Source organism: Nicotiana tabacum, chromosome 11 (genome assembly GCF_000715075.1).
Source record: "Nicotiana tabacum cultivar K326 chromosome 11, ASM71507v2, whole genome shotgun sequence".
In the NCBI taxonomy this organism is placed as follows: domain Eukaryota; kingdom Viridiplantae; phylum Streptophyta; class Magnoliopsida; order Solanales; family Solanaceae; genus Nicotiana; species Nicotiana tabacum.
Genome location: NC_134090.1, coordinates 2,063,534 through 2,082,755, shown reverse-complemented (window position 1 = coordinate 2,082,755; position 19,222 = coordinate 2,063,534). Strand labels below are relative to the sequence as shown.

The 19,222-nt window shown below is 37.1% G+C and overlaps 1 protein-coding gene across 1 annotated transcript; it reads right to left on the bottom strand.

Moving 5' to 3' along the window:
- Positions 1 to 444: 444 nt before the first annotated feature.
- Positions 445 to 16,231, bottom strand: LOC142166169 (7-deoxyloganetic acid glucosyltransferase-like). The gene is made up of 2 exons (XM_075224627.1): positions 15,629 to 16,231; positions 445 to 1,524 (listed from the first exon to the last, which is right to left on the bottom strand). The coding sequence occupies exons 1-2, from the start codon at positions 16,191 to 16,193 to the stop codon at positions 593 to 595; spliced, it is 1,497 nt and encodes a 498-aa protein (XP_075080728.1). The 5' UTR covers positions 16,194 to 16,231; the 3' UTR covers positions 445 to 592.
- Positions 16,232 to 19,222: the final 2,991 nt, after the last annotated feature.

Sequence of the window (19,222 nt, the reverse complement as noted above, 5' to 3'; positions counted from 1 at the left end):
TTCATTTCTTTCAATAGTTGTGGTCTCCTGATATATAACTTACTTCCACTTGAGAGAGCATTTGAATAACTTTCAACTGAGAAAAATCAGACTTATTTACCATTCAGTATTTTTCAAAATTTTCCACTCTCTTTTACATTATTGAATTTTTTACAAGAGTCGTCGTAATGACCCTCATGATAATAATTGAATAATATTGTGGAATATTTTCATATTCCACGTTTTGCCAATAACACTTGCACTGAGAGCCAGTCATAAATCAAATAATCATCCACAACCTAATATAGACGATGCAACACTCATATCCGAAAGAAGATATTACTACCTTTGTCTCAGTTTATATGATGGGTGTTTGAGTACTTGGACAGAATAAATAATAGATTATTGAACTGACTACGGACTACCTTAAGAATGACAAATCGGTCTCATACGGACAAAACAAAATTAAACCAAAGCCATCAAATTATCCATTTTAAGAGTTTGTAATTTAAAACAAAAATTCAAGTCATATTCAACACTATTTATACACCAAATGAAAGAAGAGTAGCCATGCACCATGAAAAGCCCATAGAATTCTAGATCCATAAGAGGGTTATATCCTCATCAGCCTAATATCCTCAACCAAACGGTCCAAATCTTTGTATGAAGAGCCACCTTCATTAACACTTTCTATTGCCAAGTTTCTCATCTCCCTTACCCTTTCCAAAAATTCAATTTTCCTCACTTCCATCATTTCTCTCACCATCTTCTCAACTATGGCTCTATCACATATATCTTTCATGTCTAACCCAAGCTTCCACACTTCCCCAACATATCTACTGTTCACTTGTTGATCAACAAAGTAAGGCCAACAAATCATAGGCACTCCCTCTACTATACTTTCCAAAGTTGAGTTCCATCCACTATGGGTTAAAAACCCACCAACTGATGGGTGAGCCAAAACTTCTTCTTGTGGAGCCCAACTAACAATACATCCCCTTTCCTTTGTACTTTTCGACAATTCCACTGGAACATCGTTGTTCTCTTCAAGCCCAATCACTGAACCAGGCCTTTGAACCCACAAGAACCGAGTCTTGCTGTTCACCAAACCATACCAAATTTCCAAGAATTGGGCCTTGCTAATGGTTGCAAGGCTTCCAATGCTGACAAATAGAACTGATTTCTTCGGGTGCTCATCGAGCCAATGCATACAACTCATATCCTCTTTCCAAATACTGTTGGATAGTGAAGTTTTTGGCACACTACATTTTGAAGATAGACTTTTCTTCAGGTGAATGTGGAGAGGCCCAACGGAGTAGATGTTTGGACACACAGCTCGAAATTGTGAGAGAATGGGCCCTTCAAGGCCCTCAAATGTGTTGAATATTAGACCTTGGGCTTGGAAAATATGTTTCCCCTCCTTGATAAAAAATTGGAGAGTGGGGTTATCAAGGTCAGGTACACGACAGAAACTGGGCAGGTCTCGACGCCTGATCACACCTTCCATTCCAGGCACATTATTTACTAAAGCATCCAAGTCATTTCCTGCATCAAGCAAAAAATATATAGAAACTAAATTATCATTTTAATAGTTTATGTACTTCCATTTTATCAATTGACGTGAACTTATATGATGGACATTTGAGTTTAAAACAATAAAGGATTTAAAAATTATTCCGTTTAAATATACTATGATATTGGGTGGGCATTAGTAGTTGAAAAGATCATAAAGATATATATATATAAGGTGTAAGAATGATTTTAATGATACGATGAATTTAGGAAAAATACATGAGAATTTGACCCAAAGCAAATAATATAATATCATGTGAAGAGCATATTTAAGGAGGCTTCTTAGCCCATCAATGTTGTATAGTTATAAGACTTTATTAAAACTCCCCGTATTAAATATTTAATAATATTTGTGTAGTTATAAAGTAAAAAAGAAAGTGTTTAAGTTATATTATTTTTAAATTTATAAAGATTTCAATTTTCTTTTAACATATTAAAAAGAAAACAATCACATAAACCAGAACAAATATGGTAGACTATATATAAGGAAAAAGCAAAAAATATATATAATATTATTAGTTAATTGTCAAAAGATTTAAGTAAATAAACTATAATTAATAGGTCAAGAAACGATCATGGATTGGGTAAACCAGTGTACTTACTCATTTCTACTATGGTGCTTTCGAAAAAGAAAACGACAATAACGTATGAACTCAAACAAATTAGGGATAATTCATACCCGAATCATACAATGTCGTGCTTATGTGATCTCCTACTCTCTTAAGTAAACATACAATGTCATCTTAAGTAAATACAATGTCGACAAACACATTAATTTATGTTATCACAGATGTCTTATCAGCCTTTGTGACATTTAAATATTCGTCTTTGTTGTAAGATATATGTCTCACGCATAAGTTGAGTTTAATAAATAAAATGGAAAAGGTCTAAAAATGCCACACAACTAATAAAAATGGCTTATCTATGTCATTCATTAAAAAAAAATGCCACACAACTAACAAAAATGGCTTATCTATGTCATTCATTAAAAAGTTGGTTTATTCATGCCACTAAGTTATACTTTTGGCTCATTCATGCCACTCAACTAATAGAAATGGCCTATTTATGCCATCCGTTTAAAGGTTGGTCCATTCATGCCACTAACATTATAATTTTAGCTCATTCATGCCACTCAACTAACAAAAATGGCCTATCTATGCCATCCGTTTAAAGGTTGGTCCATTCATGCCACTAACGTTATATTTTTGGCCTATTTATGCCAGCGTCTACTAATAGTTCTATTTTATGGTTTTTCCGTAATAAGAATTAATTTTTTGATCCTGGCTTTGCAACGTGTCTTTATATTACTAGTTCTTCTTTACTTGACCCTACATTTCTTTGAACTCTGATTATGTATAATTAACCATGCTCAAGCCGATAAAATCCAACTAGTCGTGATGACACCTAACCCAACCTGTTAGGTAAGCCAATTAACAACTATCCAATTTAATGAGATTTTTTTAAAGAAAAATAAATGATAAACTAAATGACTAGTTGAACTTTTTAAAAAAATCTCATTAAATTGGATAGTTATTAATTGGCTTACCTAGCGGGTTGGGTTGGGTGCCATCACGACTAGTTGAATTTTATCGGGTTGAGCATAGTTAATTATACATAATCAGGATTAAAAGAAATGTAGGGTCAAGTAAAAAAGAACCAGTAATATAAAGTGGCCTTAAGAAATTGGACCCTTTGATTGTTGTCTTAGAAGCTTAAGTTGTTTGTGTTGACCAATGGTTGAATTTTGTGAAAACGGCCCTGGAACGGTGTTTTGATAATTCTGATAGCTTCGTGTCGTAATTTTGAACTTGGGCGTATGCCCAAATTCGAATTCGGAAGTCCGTAGGTTGATTTGTGTTGTTTTGTCGAAAATTGACAATGTGAGGTTTATAAGTTTTACCGTAGGTTGACTTTTGGCTATCGGATTCATAATTTGATTTTGGGTCTTAAAATAGGTACGTTATGCTATTTAGAACTTTTATGCAAAATTTGGTTTCATTTGGAGTTGAATTGATAGGATTCAGACACTTAGTTGCAATTTTAGAAGTTCTTGAAATTTACTTTAAAATTCATATTTTTTGGTATCCGATTCGTAGTTCTAGATGTTATTTTTGTGTTTTGATTACGCGAGCGAGTTCGTGTGATATTGTTAGATCTGTGTAGATGTTTGGTTTGGAGCCACGAAGGCTCGGATGAGTTTCGGACATGTTTCAGAATACTTTGGACTGAAAAACAGAATCTGGTGTGATGATGCCTCTAGTGTCGCATTTGCAAACACCAGGGTCGCTATTGCGACCTTAGCAGGGGAGGGTCGCATTTGTGATGTTGACTTGGGCCTGGGCTAGGTTCGCTTTTGCGACAACTTTGTCGCTTTTGCGTCGGGAACATGCTTCGCAATGCGAACCCATCTTTGCATTTGCGAGAAATTCCCTAAGCATGTCCGTGCCGCAATTTCGAGCCTTTCTTCGCAATTACGAGGATTCGCAATTGCGAACCCATGTCACAATTACGACAACTGCAACTGAACAAAAGGTTAAAAAAATCGGGATTTAGTCTCATTTCTCTCATTTTAGAACCCAAGACTCGGTAGGAAGCGATTTGGAGAGGAGATTTTCATCTACAAATATTGTGTAAGTGATTCTAATCAATTTTTAACTATATTTAATGATTATATCTTAGATTTAACATCAAATTTATGTGAATCAAAGAGAAATAAATGGGAATTTTTGTCAAATGTTTGAAAAATGAGAAGCTGAGCTTTAAGAGACGATTTGGACTCGGATTTTGAAACTAATCGTATATATGGACTCGTGGGATTTTGATCGGGTGGCCCCCGAGTTGACTTTTATTGACTTTTGAAAAAAATATGTAAAGATCATAGCGTTATCCATTGTAATTATTTTTTCTTGCATTGTTTGATGATACTAAGTCAATTTTCGTTAGATTTGAGCCGTGTGGAGGCAGCTTTTAGGGGAAAAGTCATTTCCGAGGGTTGAGTTGGCCTAGTTGAAGAAAGTATCTTGCCTAACTATGTATGGGGGAACTACTCCTTAGGAATTAGGATTGATTGTGTTATTTGTATTATGTTAAAGCCGTGTACGCAAGGTGACTATTGGGTACACCGGATTATATGTAGTATTTGACCGATTTAGGTTATTTAGACTATTTCCATGCCTTTCATTGAATTTTCATATCATGTTTTAATTCTCATTGTTAATCTATTCTTATATGTGTTAGTCTATCCTTACATGCCTTATTTGACTTGTTAACACTTGTTCTACCTCTTACTTCTTGTTTTGCTCTTATATGTCTGGTTGAAGTTATTGTCTTCCATATTATGCCTTTAATTGCTGAATTACTTGTAATTGAAGTAATTATTTTGTGAAATGCCTTCTTGTTGAGTTATTGGTATTGAGATTGTGAAAGTCGTGATCACATTGACGTGAAGTTGTTAATTGTTGAGATATCTTCCTTATAGAGCAATTCACATTCATTGTTATAGTTGATATTCTTGTACACATTGTGGCAGAGCCATGAGCTATTGTTGTGGAAATATTGATATTGTTAATTTTTGGTAAGTTGTGGCATATGGGCACTTGTAGTGCGAGTTGTTATTTTATTGTGATATTTATGCACATGCGACGGTATAAAAATAGGGGTTAATGTGCATGCGGCGGCATAAGATGGGCTAAAGTGCATGTAGCTATTTCGGAAAAAATATTTTCAAAACTATCTAAATGTAAAGCTCATGGGGCGGTATAAGGAAAGATTGTAATTGAATTTGAGAAATGTGAATACGAGGCAGTACATCGGTTGCGATTTTTATTGTATACGAGGCGGTGCCTCGGTTGTGATTCTTGTTGTGCATCTCATGTTGGAAAGAGTTATTGATTGAACTATTCTTGTTGCTTTTATTCTTCCTTGTTTTATTAGTTTGTTCCGTATTTGACTAATTGTAGTTCTCATTCATTGTTTCCTTATCGTTGTCTTTATGCTAATAATTTTGTCATTACTTTACATTATTAAACTGCTTCGCTATTATTCATCTCTCCGTTTTCCATTACAGCTAGTTATTATATTTCTATTCTGTTTATCTTATCCTAGTAGGTGTCTTGACCCGACCACGTCACTACTCTACCGAGGTTAGGCTTGATACTTACTACGTACCTTTGTAGTGTACACATACTACGCTTCTGCACATCTTTTTATGTAGATCCAAGTACATCTGCCCGTGTTAGACATTAGTGATTGGCTGTTAGCTGCCTTCCGGAGACTTCAAGGTATACATGCTCGGCGTCCGCAAGCCTCGGAGTCACCATCCATATCATTTCATTTTGTTGTATTCTTAATCGTACAGTGTTGTAATAGACATTCTAGATTATTTTGTAGAGCTTATGACTCATTTCTACCGGTTTTGGAATTAGTATTGTTGAGATCATATTTTGGAAGTTTTTATGAGTTTATTAGTCTTGACTTAGTATTTCTGTTGATTATTTCTGTTAAGTTATTGTTAAATGTTAGGCTTGTCTAGTCTTAGAAACTAGGTGTCATCACGACATCCTAAGGTGGAAAATTGGGATCGTGACAACCCAATACTTTTACGTGTGTCAAATCAAACCTTTTAGTTTAAAGATATGTATAGTGTAGTCTTGTCCCACATTGGAAGAGGAGTAATATCTCCTTGTAGTGTATAACTATAAATAGGGACCTCTTATATTGTATTTATCATCTAATATCAATAATATATTTTCTCCCGTACTTTCTCACATGGTATCAGAGCATTAGTGAGAAAAGATCGTTGTGCGTCATTCCAGCGTTAACCGGGAAGAAAGAACTTATTCATCGTGCAATTTTTCCGGTGACCTAAGGCTTGTCTAAGTGAAAGTCATTTTTTTGTCGGTGTTGTGCTAAAACCAACACCACCACGAGGTAGATCACCCTCCGACTACCAACCCTTGAAATTTTATCCGGCAGAAAAGCCGTCACGCTCCTCCACGCACCGGCAACAACTTTTCCGGTGAGGATTCCGGCCACTTTTCGACCATTTTTTCACGAAGCTTCTTCAGGACAGTGTGCTCTACTCAAAATTCCGAGCCTACCCATCTAATTCAAATCAAATTCCGGCCACTTTTATATTTTTCCAGCGTGAACAATGACCTTTCCAACCATTTTTGAAAATATTTCTTCAAGACAGCTTGCTCGCAAAGGAATTCCGAGTCTATCCATCATGGTTACGATAAATTCCGACAACTTTGGAGTTTATTTGCGAGCTACAGTGTTTCCGGCATGAACAGTATTTCCGGTACAGAACAATGTTCGATTTTCCTGCTGTAAATAGTGTTTTTCAAGCTATTTCTTCAGTTTTTTCACAGGAGTTACTTATTTTCACTATTTCAAGTTAACCCTACTACTACAAATTGTAGCGACATGGGAACCGATGCTTTGAATAGTCGGATGGTTTCTTTAGCAGAGTATATTGAGTTCCTTCAGCATAAAACATGTAAGCAGATATCTTCTGAGATAGCTTCTGTTGTTCAAACAGGTAATAGCGTGACTTTTTTCTCCTAATCTTCATCCTCCGAGTCTTGGGTCATTGATTCAGGTGCATCAGATCATATTTCTGGTAATAAATCTCTTTTCACTACTATTTTATATTCTCAATCTCTTCCAAAAGTCACAATGGCCAATGGGACTCAAACCATGGCAACTGCAATAGGTCAAGCAAGCCCACTTTCTTCCTTACCTTTAGATTCAGTCATTTATGTTCCGAATAGTTCTTTTAATCTCATAGCTGTTAGTCGCTTAGCCAAATCACTTAAATGCACTGTTTTATTTCGTGATGATCATGTTTTTATACAGGAACGCAATACGGGGGGGATCATTGGTACCGGACGTGAATCAAACGAACTTTATTACCTTATCCTTGCTAAATCACATGGACTCACATCTTGTCTTCCATCTACAACTTGTCATGTTACTGATTCACTAGATTTATTACATAAACGGTTGGGACATCTCAGTTTGTCAAAACTTTAGAAAATGGTATCTGGTTTATTTCACTTGTCAGCTCTAGAGTGTGAGTCATGCCAGCTCGGTAAGCATACCCGCTCTCATTTCCCTCGGCGTCTTGATAATCGAGCAGAGTCACCTTTTACTTTAGTCCATTCAGATGTTTGGGGTCCTAGTCGGGTTAGTTCCACCTTGGGATTCCGCTGCTTTTGTCAGTTTCATTGATGATTATTCCAGGTCTACTTGGATATTTTTGATAAAAAATCGATCTGAGCTGTTTTCTATTTTCCAGACCTTCCATGTTGAAATTCAAAATTAATTTGGGGTTTCTATTCGCACATTTCGTAATGATAATGCCCGAGAGTATTTGTCTTTCCCATTTCAGCAGTATATGAAATCTCATGGGATTATTCATCAAATATCTTGTCTGTACACATCTCTACAAAATGGGGTAGCTAAAAGAAAGAATAGACATCTTATTGAAACTACTCGTATCCTACTCATACAATCTCATGCTCTGTTGCGTTTTTTGGGGGATGCAGTTCTTAAATCTTGCTATCTTATTAATTGTATGCCATCTTCAGCTATCCAGAACCAAGTTTCATTCTCTGTCATGTTTTCCCACTTACCTTTGCTTTCTCTTCCACTCCGTATCTTTGGAAGCACTTGTTTTGTCCATAACCTTACTCCAGGAACAGATAAGTTAGCTCCTCGTGCTCTTAAGTGCATATTTCTGGGTTCCTCGAGAACAAAAAAGGGGTATCGATGCTACTCTCCTGACCTCCAGCGGTACCTTATGTCCGTTGATGTTACTTTCTTTGAAACCCAATCATACTTCACAAGTTCAGGTCATCACTTAGATATTTCTAAGGTACTACCAGTTTTATCTTTTGGAGATTCAGTTACTCCAGTTCCACCACCTATAGCTTCAGTTCCTCCACATAATCCAGTTCAACCTTCTGCAGTTCCACCACTCTTGACTTATCATCGCCGTCCACATCCAGCATCAGGCCCGGGTGATTCACGCCCCGCATCAGATTCTGCACCTACTGCGGACTTGTCTCCTCTTAGTCAACTAATTGCACTCCACAAAGATGTACGATCCACACTTAATCCTAATCCCCACTATGTCAGTTTAAGTTATCATCATCTGTCGTCACCTCATTATACTTTTATATCTTCTTTGTCCACTGTTTCTATCCCTAAGTTTACAGGTGAGGCACTATCTCATCCAGGATGGCGACATGCTATGATTGACGAGATGTCTGCTTTACATGCGAGTGACACTTGGGAGCTTGTTCCTCTTCGTGCAGGTAAGTCTACTGTTGGTTGTCATTGGATTTATGCAGTCAAAGTCGGCCCGGATGGCCAGGTTGATCGGCTTAAGGCTCGTCTTGTTGGAAAAGGATATATTCAGATTTTTGGGCTTGATTATAGTGATACTTTCTCTCCCATGGCTAAAGTAGCATCTGTTCGTCTCTTTTTGTCCATGACTATTGTACGTCATTGGCCTCTTTATCAGTTAGACATTAAGAATGCTTTTCTCCACGGTGATCTTGAGGAAGAAGTTTATATGGAGCAACCACCTGGTTTTGTTGCTCAGGAGGAGTTTAATGGTTGTGTGTGCAGATTGCGCAGGTCACTATATGGTTTGAAACAGCCCCCCCGAGCTTGGTTTGGTAAGTTCAGCACAATTATTCAGGAGTTCGACATAAATCGTAGTGAGGCTGATCACTTTGTATTTTATCGGCATTCTGCTCCTAATCTGTGTATTTATCTAGTGTTTTATATTGATGATATTGTTATTACTGGTAATGATCAGGATGGTAATACTAATCTGAAGCAACATCTCGTTCAACACTTCCAGACTAAGGATCTGGGCAGATTGAAGTATTTTCTAGGTATTGAGGTCGCTCAGTCTAGCTCAGGTATTATTATTTCACAACGGAAGTATGCCTTAGACATTCTTGAGGAGACTGGAATGATGGGTTGCAGACCTATTGACTCTCCTATGGATCTGAATGCTAAGCTTCTGCCTGGAGAGGAGGAGCCTCTTAGAGACCCTACGAGATATAGGAGGTTGGTTGGCAAATTGAATTGCCTCACAGTGACTAGACATGACATTTCTTTTTCGGTGAGTGTTGTAAGTCAGTTTATGGATTCTCCCTATGATAGTCACTGGGATGCAGTTGTTCGCATTCTTTGGTATATAAAGTCAGCTCCAGGCAAAGGATTACTATTCGAGGATCGAGGCCACGAGCATATTGTTGGGTACACAGATGCTGATTGGGCAGGATCACCTTTTGATAGACGTTCTACGTCTGGATATTGTGTTCTAGTAGGAGGTAATTTGGTCTCGTGGAAGAGCAAGAAACAGAATGTAGTTGCTCGATCTAGCGCCGAAGCCGAATATCGGGCCATGACTATGGCGACGTGTGAGTTAGTTTGGGTCAAGCAGTTGCTCAAGGAGTTAAAGTTTGAAGAAATCAGCAAGATGAAACTAGTATGTGATGATAACCAAGTTGCTCTTCATATTGCGTCAAATCCGGTGTTCCAAGAGAGGACTAAACACATTGAGATCGAATGTCACTTTGTCAGAGAAAAAAATACTTTCAGGAGATATTGTTACAAAGTTTATAAAGTCAAATGATCAACTAGCAGATATTTTCACTAAGTCTCTTATTGGTTCTCGTATTAGTTACATGTGTAACAAGCTCGGTATGTGTATGCACCGGCTTGAGTGGGAGTGTTAGTTTACAAATATGTATAATGTAGTCTTGTCCTACATTGGAAGAGGAGTAATATCTCCTTGTAGTGTATAACTATAAATAAGGACCTCTTGTATTGTATTTATCATCTAATATCAATAATATATTTTCTCTCGTGCTTTCTCACAAAACCTAATTGAAATTCCTTACAATACTTGGTGGATTGACTCTAGTTGTACTGTTCATATTTCAAATATGATGCATGAATTTCTTACAACTCAAGCCATATATAAAAAATAATTATGTACATGGGGAATATAGTGAAGGTTCCGGTTGAAGCTATCGGAACTTATCGTTTAATCCTTAATACTCGCATCACGTAGACTTGTTTGAAACTTGCTACGTACTTTCTATTTTAATAAATTTAATTTTCTTTTCTAAGTTGGATTAAGCCAGATACCTTTTTATTTTTGACAATAAATATATTAGTTTGTCTAAACATAATCATCTCATTGGGTCTGATATTTTGTGTGATAGTTACACAAACTAAATCTTGATAATCTATTTTCTGAAAATCTTGGAATCAAATGTAGTCGGTGAATGAAAAGTTCTACTTATTTGTAGCATAAACATCTATGTCACATATCCAAAGAAAGACTTGTAACGGACCGACCGGTTATTTTGGGAGAAATATGCACTCCCCCGTTGTGACACCTATTAATTTTCCTCAATTCCATCCACGGCGAGGCTAACCCGAGCTCAAATCTTGGACAGCCATCACTGCGAAAACACTTGTACTCTCACAAAAATCATTGGATGCCATCAGAAGGCCCCTTTGGCCGAGAGTCAGCAGACCAAAGGAAAAACAACCGAAAGTGGGAGAGTATCTTTGACATTCTGGGCCATGGTTGATAGCAAGATCCCTCTAGGCTGCCTTTCCAGCTTTGCTAGGATGGAATGCACCAGGAAGCTGGCAGCTTTCCAAGCTGGAATGCACTAGGCTGCTGGATAGCCTTGCCAGCCCTGCCAACCCCCCCCCCCTGTACAACCCCTTTTGATTATATAAATAGCTTTTAGGCTCATTCATTGTAATCAGTTCATAATTGATAAATACAACAGAAAAGGGCACTTGCCTCCCATATCTTGATCTTTTTCTTTCATAGCTTTCTTACTTGTTTCGTGTGATTGTCATTGCTTCAACATGATTGTGTTGTTTATTGTTTAGGACTGAAGCTAAGAGTAGCATACAAGCTATCTTTGTTGTCCGCACGGAGCCCTCAGAAAACGGTCTCGTGACAATTGGTATCAGAGCCTAGGTTCTTATATGGCTAAGAACTCACATCACAACGTATGAGAAACCACCGTTGAAGAGAACCCGGAAGCACAAAGAGGCATGGGCCTAAAGTGCGACAAAAGTAGGGTTAGAGACGCATATCCACCACTTGATAGCGAGTTGCTTCCCTACGTGGAAGCCAAAACTTCCGAAACCAGAACTCTCGATGAGAGGATTGTTATGGTTGATAAGGGTCCGACGGCCTTACACTGTCACCACTGTAGAAAGCGATTTCTGTTCCCTTGAGTATATTGCCCTTGATAGACTTGGCAAGTCAAAGGGAACATTCAGGAGCAAGACGAAGGGCTAACCAACCATGAACTCAAGCTCACTGAGGCTTTGTCTGCAATGTAGGCAGAAGTTGAGGCGTTAAAACTGCGTCTAGAAGGGACAGCAGAAGCTAGCGGGCGAGGTTCCGCCACTGTCCGAGAAACACGTATTGAGGCTCCTAAACCCAAAGATTTCGGGGTGAATGAAGTACTCAAGACGTGGAAATCTTCTTGTGGCAATTGGATGCTTATTTTGAAAATATGAGCATAGCCAACGATGCTGCCAAGATCCGAATGGAAGCCATGTATTTGACAGAGACCTCAATGCTTTGGTGGCGCAGGAAGAAGACAAATATGGAGAAAGGAACATTCTCCATTGACACATGGAAGCAGTTTAAAGAGGAGCTAAAATGACATATTTACCCTCAAAACGTTGTACACGAGACTCGCCGACAATTAAGGGAGCGTAGGCAAACATCCTCCATCCGTGAGTACGTGAAGGAGTTCACCAAACTCTCCATTCAGATCCTCAACTTGACCAGTGAGGATCTATTGTTCCATTTCTTGGATGGCTTATAGAATTGGGTCAAACAAGAGTTACATAGGCGACAAATCGATATCGTCGATGAAGCTATCGTAATAGCCGAATCATTGTCAGATTTCTGGACCGGAGCATCTAAGGGAAATAACAACCAGAGCGAAGTTGTTGCTGCTCCCAAGACGGACACCCACTGAGGTAAAGGCAAATATGTTCCCAATTGGAAAAATGATAACACAGGCAACCGCAACCACTCTTCCCACTTGCACGAGAATTATAAGGAGAAGACAAAATGAGGTGCGCAACGGGATGTTTGCTACCTTTACGAAGACCCTTCTCATGCTGCTCGATTTTTCCCTACACTGAGCAAACTAGGAGCAATCGTTGGAGCCTACCAGCAGCAAGGACAAACAGCTGCGCCAACTAGCAGGCAACCCGAGGAACATGGAGCACCACCTGATGGTGTAGGACAAGGGAAGAACAAAGTCATGGGCTTGTTCAATCATATGGCCTTATTCAACCACACGACCCTTGCTGCTATTGCTGCCAAACTGCCTCGTGTGAAGCCACGTGAATCATTATTTGTCGATGCCAAGTTGAACGGCAAAGACTTGCACATCATGGTCGACACAGGTGCGACATATAATTTCGTGATAGAGGAACGAGCTAAGGAGCTTGGACTTGTCTTTGTAACCAGCGACACGCTGTTGAAGACCGTCAATACCTTTCCCACTACCGTTCACGGCTTTGCTCCTAACGTGCACATTGCATTAGGAGGCTAAGGATTAACGGACTTCAGTGTTTCCCCCATGGACGTCTTTGACATCATATTCGGATTATATTTTTGGTACGAGATCAACGCACTTATCGTGTCGCGTATAAACCAGCTTCACATAAGTGATCTTAGAGGCTCGTGCGCAGTGCCATTTGTTCGAGTACCATAAAATAGAATGCATCTGTCTGCGATGCAACTTGTGAAAGGTTTCAAAAAGGGGAACCAATATTTCTTGCAACTTTGACGGGACTCGTAGAGAATTCCCTTGAGGTAGTAGCATTGCCTCCCCGCATTGAACAAGTCCTTGATGATAATAAGGACGTAATACCGGAAGAACTTCCCAAACAGTTGCCACCACGAAGGGAAGTTGATCATCAGATCGAGCTTGTTCCAGGGGCAAAGCCACTTGCCATGTCGCCTTATCGCATGGAACCCCCGGAATTAGAAGAATTGAGGAAGCAACTCAAGGAGTTGCTAGAGGATGAGCCCAAAACTTGTGTTACACGCTATAGGGCTTTCGAATGGTTGGTAATGCCATTTGGGTTGACCAACGCTCCTGCAATATTCTGCACCTTGATGTACAAATTGTTCCATCCCTTTTTAGATCAGTTTGTTGTCATCTATTTGGATGACATTGTCGTTTACAGCAACAATATGGAAGACCATGCGGACCACCTTCGTAAGGTATTCAAGGTACTAAGGGAGAACGATCTGTGCATAAAACGTGAAAAGTGCATCTTCGCACAGCCCATAGTACAATTCCTTGGGCATACCATCAGCCATAAGGAAATTCGGATGGATAGAGACAATATGGTAGCTATCCAGAACTGGGAAGCTCCGACGACAGTACCGGAACTTCGGTCTTTTCTAGGCTTAGCCAACTATTATCGGAGATTCATCTTCGGTTACTAGGCTATTGCAGCCCCACTCACCGACTTGCTGAAGAAGGACCGGGAGTGGGAATGGAGTGACATATGCCAGAAGACATTTGAGAAACTTAAGGAAGCAATCACCAAGGAACTCGTATTGGCCCTGCCTGATTTCTCCAAAGTCTTTGAAGTTCAGACTGATGCGTCTAACTTTGCTATAGAAGGCGTACTGATACAAGAGGGCCATCCTATAGCATTTGAGTCAAAAGCTGAACGACGCCGAAAGGTGTTACACTGTCCAAGATAAGGAAATGACGGTCGTAGTCCACTGCCTAAGGACATGGCGTCACTACTTGTTGGGCGCTCATTTTGTTGTCAAAACAGACAACGTCGCAAAAGGAAAAATACATAAGTTACTCCTTGAACTTGTGCTGAAAAGTGAGTTTTCATCCCAACCTTTACGGGTGTTATTTTTCCATCCTATATTTGTGCATACTGAATTTAATTCCTCCATAAAATACATAACCATTCTTGTGGAGAGTAGACTTGTGGAGAGTAGAGTTTTACACGCTCTGCCACATCAGAACTATGTTAGAGTCAAATGCTTTTTTGTTTTATAGTTATTTTCCTTTTTTATGTCTCACCCCTTTATTTACTTTTTTTTTACACAATCCCCCCCCCCCCCCAAACACATATAGTGGCGGTTGCAGCCATCTCTATTTTTCCGGCAAGCGAAGAAAAAAAACCTATAAAATGATCAACTAGTGTTGTTATTTGAGTTTGAATTGAAGTATAGTTACTTAAATTGTTGGACCACCATAGCATGCCCCAAAACTCCTTTCCACCAACAAAACACAGCTTCCACCATAGACAGATCCAGCAAAAGGACCCAACAAAACAACACTCATTTTTATTCCTTTTTTCTCCCTGTTCTGGTTAATATTCAGTACCGGTATGAATGAATAAAATATTTCTATAGAGTTGACTAGCTTTTGATTTTATGGAAAAGACAGTAAAGAGGGTTACGAGAGTGACAATAGAAATTTGGAGAAGAAGCAAAGTAAAAAAAGAATACTAAAAAGTTGCTAAAAAAGAGAGGATGGAGCCGGGACAGTCTGACAAGGTGGACAATTAAGCTACTTTTAAGGTTTTTTTTTGCATTTTATCCTATTTGAAGAGAGTAACTTCACTTAATCACCTCATTATTTAAGGAGGAATTAAATTAGTATGAACAAGTATAAGATTGAAAAAACGACACATATAAAGGTTGAGATGGAAACTCACTTTTCGATACAAATTCGGCAACAACTTATGTATTATCCCAAATTAAAAAGATAAAGTGGTACTGGAGCAGAATTTAGCTTTTGCACAATCGGACACCTCGGACATGAAAAGAGTCTTCGATAAAATCTCTATAACACTAATTAAATTTGTAGAATTCAAATATATAGTGGAGAAAGCAGTAAGCAATTAAAATTCAAGGGTCTTTGACAAAGAACAAGTCAAAACGTTTTAAAAAAAATATATATATATATATCAATCTGTAAATGAAAACCAAAAAAGCTTAATCACTGACCTTTGAAAGGAATTTCTCCAGCTTCAATGAGTTTTGGAATACATAAGTAAGTCCAAAGAGCACAAGGACTTATAGTATCAAAATAAAGAAGTGGGATCCCAATCTCTTCGGCAATATCAACAGCAAAGGGAAAAATTCCATCAACCAGAAGACAAGTCACTGGCTTCTCAGAATTTGGACTTAGTGAACCAGAAGTTACCATCTCTCTGAACAGTGGGCTGCTCACATCTTCTACACCTTTCACCAGATTTCTTACTTGATCTCCAGTTCTTGGATTATCTTCTGGTAATCCATCCGGAATTGTCATAATTTTGAAGTTCGGGTATTTCTTGAAGCGGATTTGAACATCCGTGCAATTCAGCAGACGTTGCTGGATATGTTCAGAATTGAGAAAAGTGACATGAATATCTTGGTGAAGGCAGAAGAGCTCAGCTAGTTTTAGCATGCAATTCACAGGACCTTGCAAAGGTAAGGGGAAAATGAGTACATGAGGAACTGCCATTCTTTCTTCGCCACTCAAAAATCCCGATTGACCCTTCAATAGATATAATCTTGATATGCTCATTATTAAAGGAGCTTTTTTGTCCTGTCGGTTTGGTGGTTTCGATGAGTTGTTGAAGTTGTGAAAAAAGAATCTCAACATAAAATAATACTTAGTAGGTGAATCAATAATACATAGTTGTGATTTGTGAATATGAATAAGAAAAACTCTTGCTAATAATGTTCTCCATTTTATTTTTTCACTGCGTGATAATTCCTAAATTATCATAGCTAAACACTTAATTATTTGTGCCCAATATTTACATTAAATCAAATGAAAGCAAGACTTATATATACATATTTATCACCCCATCATGGTTAGATGATGTGTATTATAAAGGTTAAAACTTAATTTGGTGTAAATATTGAGTACAAATAAATTTTTATCATTATTATTCATCATATAATATTTATTTGTATATAATTCATCACAAAAATAATCTCTACATTATAATTCTTCATACCTAGTTCGCTAATCAAATGACAAAAATGAAATATGACCTGCACCATATATTTTTATGGTTCAAATCTTTGTAAAATATCTGCTCCAACTCTTTGACAATATGAAAAACTCAAAAGCTTTGTCCTCCCGGCATTGAAAGCCAACAAAACACACTTCTTTTTTTCCGAATTTATATGATACTTTTCTACTTTCGAGATTCATACTTCTTGATTTTGATAAATATATGAACATAAAAATTTTAAATTTTTAAAATAAAATTTATATATTTGAAAACTACGTAAAAAGTATTATAAGTTACAATAATTAATGTTTCCAAATATTACGTTCAAAGAATAACTCTTTTGATTCTCGAATTCCTAACACCTCCATAAATTAGAATGGAGGGAGTAATTGTAATCAAATAGAGTGGAAACATCAAGATAAGGTCATAAATTGTTTATAATATGGACGCAAAATTCGACCGTGCTGTTTTATACTTCAATGCCACGCAAAAGAGGGGGTAATTTATGTGGAGTCCAATTTTTGCGTGCATTGATTATAGAAGGACCTGGTTTTTCTATTTGTTCCTTATACTACTATTGCGGAAATAGTAAATGCGGAAAGTAAAGAACACAAGTATTTTACGTGAAAAAATCTCGGCTCATAAGGTAAAAAAAAAATACAACCTATTACTCAGTAGGATTTTTCTCAACACTTCACTCAATCACTAAGCCAAAACAACATTTACAAAACTCTTTGTAAACCTAAGGATTACCTCTAATCCCGTTGTGACAACCAACCTCTAACTGTTGCGACAACTTCAAGTTAACTCTAATTTGAACACTCACAATGCCTAATACAATTGCCTCTAGATAAAGAACAAAGGTATAATTTGAAAATATCTACTATAATGAAACTAGAATAAAAGACAGAAACTTGAAACTGGTTTTTCTATCAGATCATGTAGCTTCAAGTTCGCACACTTGAATCACATAGCAATTGCTTGCAAAATGCCTTGCTATTTTTCTCTCAACTCAAGTTTAACTTTAGCGTTTGTGTGTCCTCGTAAAACGAGAACATCCTACAATTTATAGAGTTAGTAGAATAGGAAATAACTAGAGTTCTAATGTTATACTCTTCCATGGTGGAAGAGTTCTAGTTATCTTCAACTTCTAACTCCTCCCTTATCTTGGATAAAGTTCTCTTCGAATAAGGAGTCTTTTTCCTTATCATTTATGCAACATTTTTTATCATGAGATATTAGATATAACAACTTAAGCTTATCTCCTTCACGTGTATCCCTTATGCTCGAATCTACTCGTGTCTGTGTACACTGTGGATAGACCTCGTTCATGTTTAAATTTTTTTTTTTTTGTCAATCATAAAAACAAATTTCCGTGCAATTCAGCAGACGTTGCTGGATATGTTCAGAGTTGAGAAAAGTGACATGAATTTCTTGGTGAAGGCATAAGAGCTCAGCTAGTTTTAGCATGCAATTCACAGGACCTTGAATAGGTAAGGGGAAAATGAGTACATGAGGAAGTGCCATTCTCTCTTCGCCACTCTAAAATCCTGATTGAGCCTTCAATAGATATAATCTTGATATGCTCATTATTAAAGGAGCTTTCTTGTCCTGTCGGTTTGGTGGTTTCGATGAGTTGATGAAGTTGTGAAAAAAGAATCTCAACATAAAATAATACATAGTAGGTGTACAATATTTTATTGGAGGAATAAAAACTAATATTCGCATAAGCGATGCATTATTTAATTGGTCGTATAAAAAATTAATTTTGGCGTAACATGCAACATTTAGTAAACGGTATCAAATAGTGCTCGCATTACGTTATGTGAAAATTTAATTTATTATTTTATGTGTAATAAAGAATATAAAATATGAATATGCATGTAAACAATATGAAAATAAAAATATATAAAGTGAAAATATAGTTATTAAACTAGTAGCACTTCATAGAAGCATCCCCTAGAGTAGTTTTGATTTGTGAATATGAATAAGAGAAACTCTTGCTACTAATGTTCTCCATTTTATTTTTTCACTGCGTGATAATTCCTATATTATCATATCTAAACACTTAATTATTTGTGCCCAATATTTACATTAAATCAAATTAATGCAAGACTTATATATACATATTTATCACCCCATCATGGTTAGATGATGTGTATTATAAAGGTTAAAACTTAATTTGGTGTAAATATTGAGTACAAATAAATTTTTATCATTATTATTTATCATATAATATTTATTTGTATATAATTCATCACAAAAATAATCTCTACATTATAATTCTTCATACCTAGTTCGCTAATCAAATGACAAAAATGAAATATGACACGCACCATATATTTTTATGGTTCAAATCTTTGTAAAATATCTGCTCTAACTCTTTGACAATATGAAACACTCAAAAGCTTTGTCCTCCCTCCATTGAAAGCCAACAAAACATACTTCTTTTTTCCAAATTTATATGATACTTTTCTACTTTCGAGATTCAAACTTCTTAATTTTGATTAAATATATGAACATAAAATCTTTAAATTTATAAAATAAAATTTATATATTTAAAAACTACGTAAAAAGTATTATAAGTTAC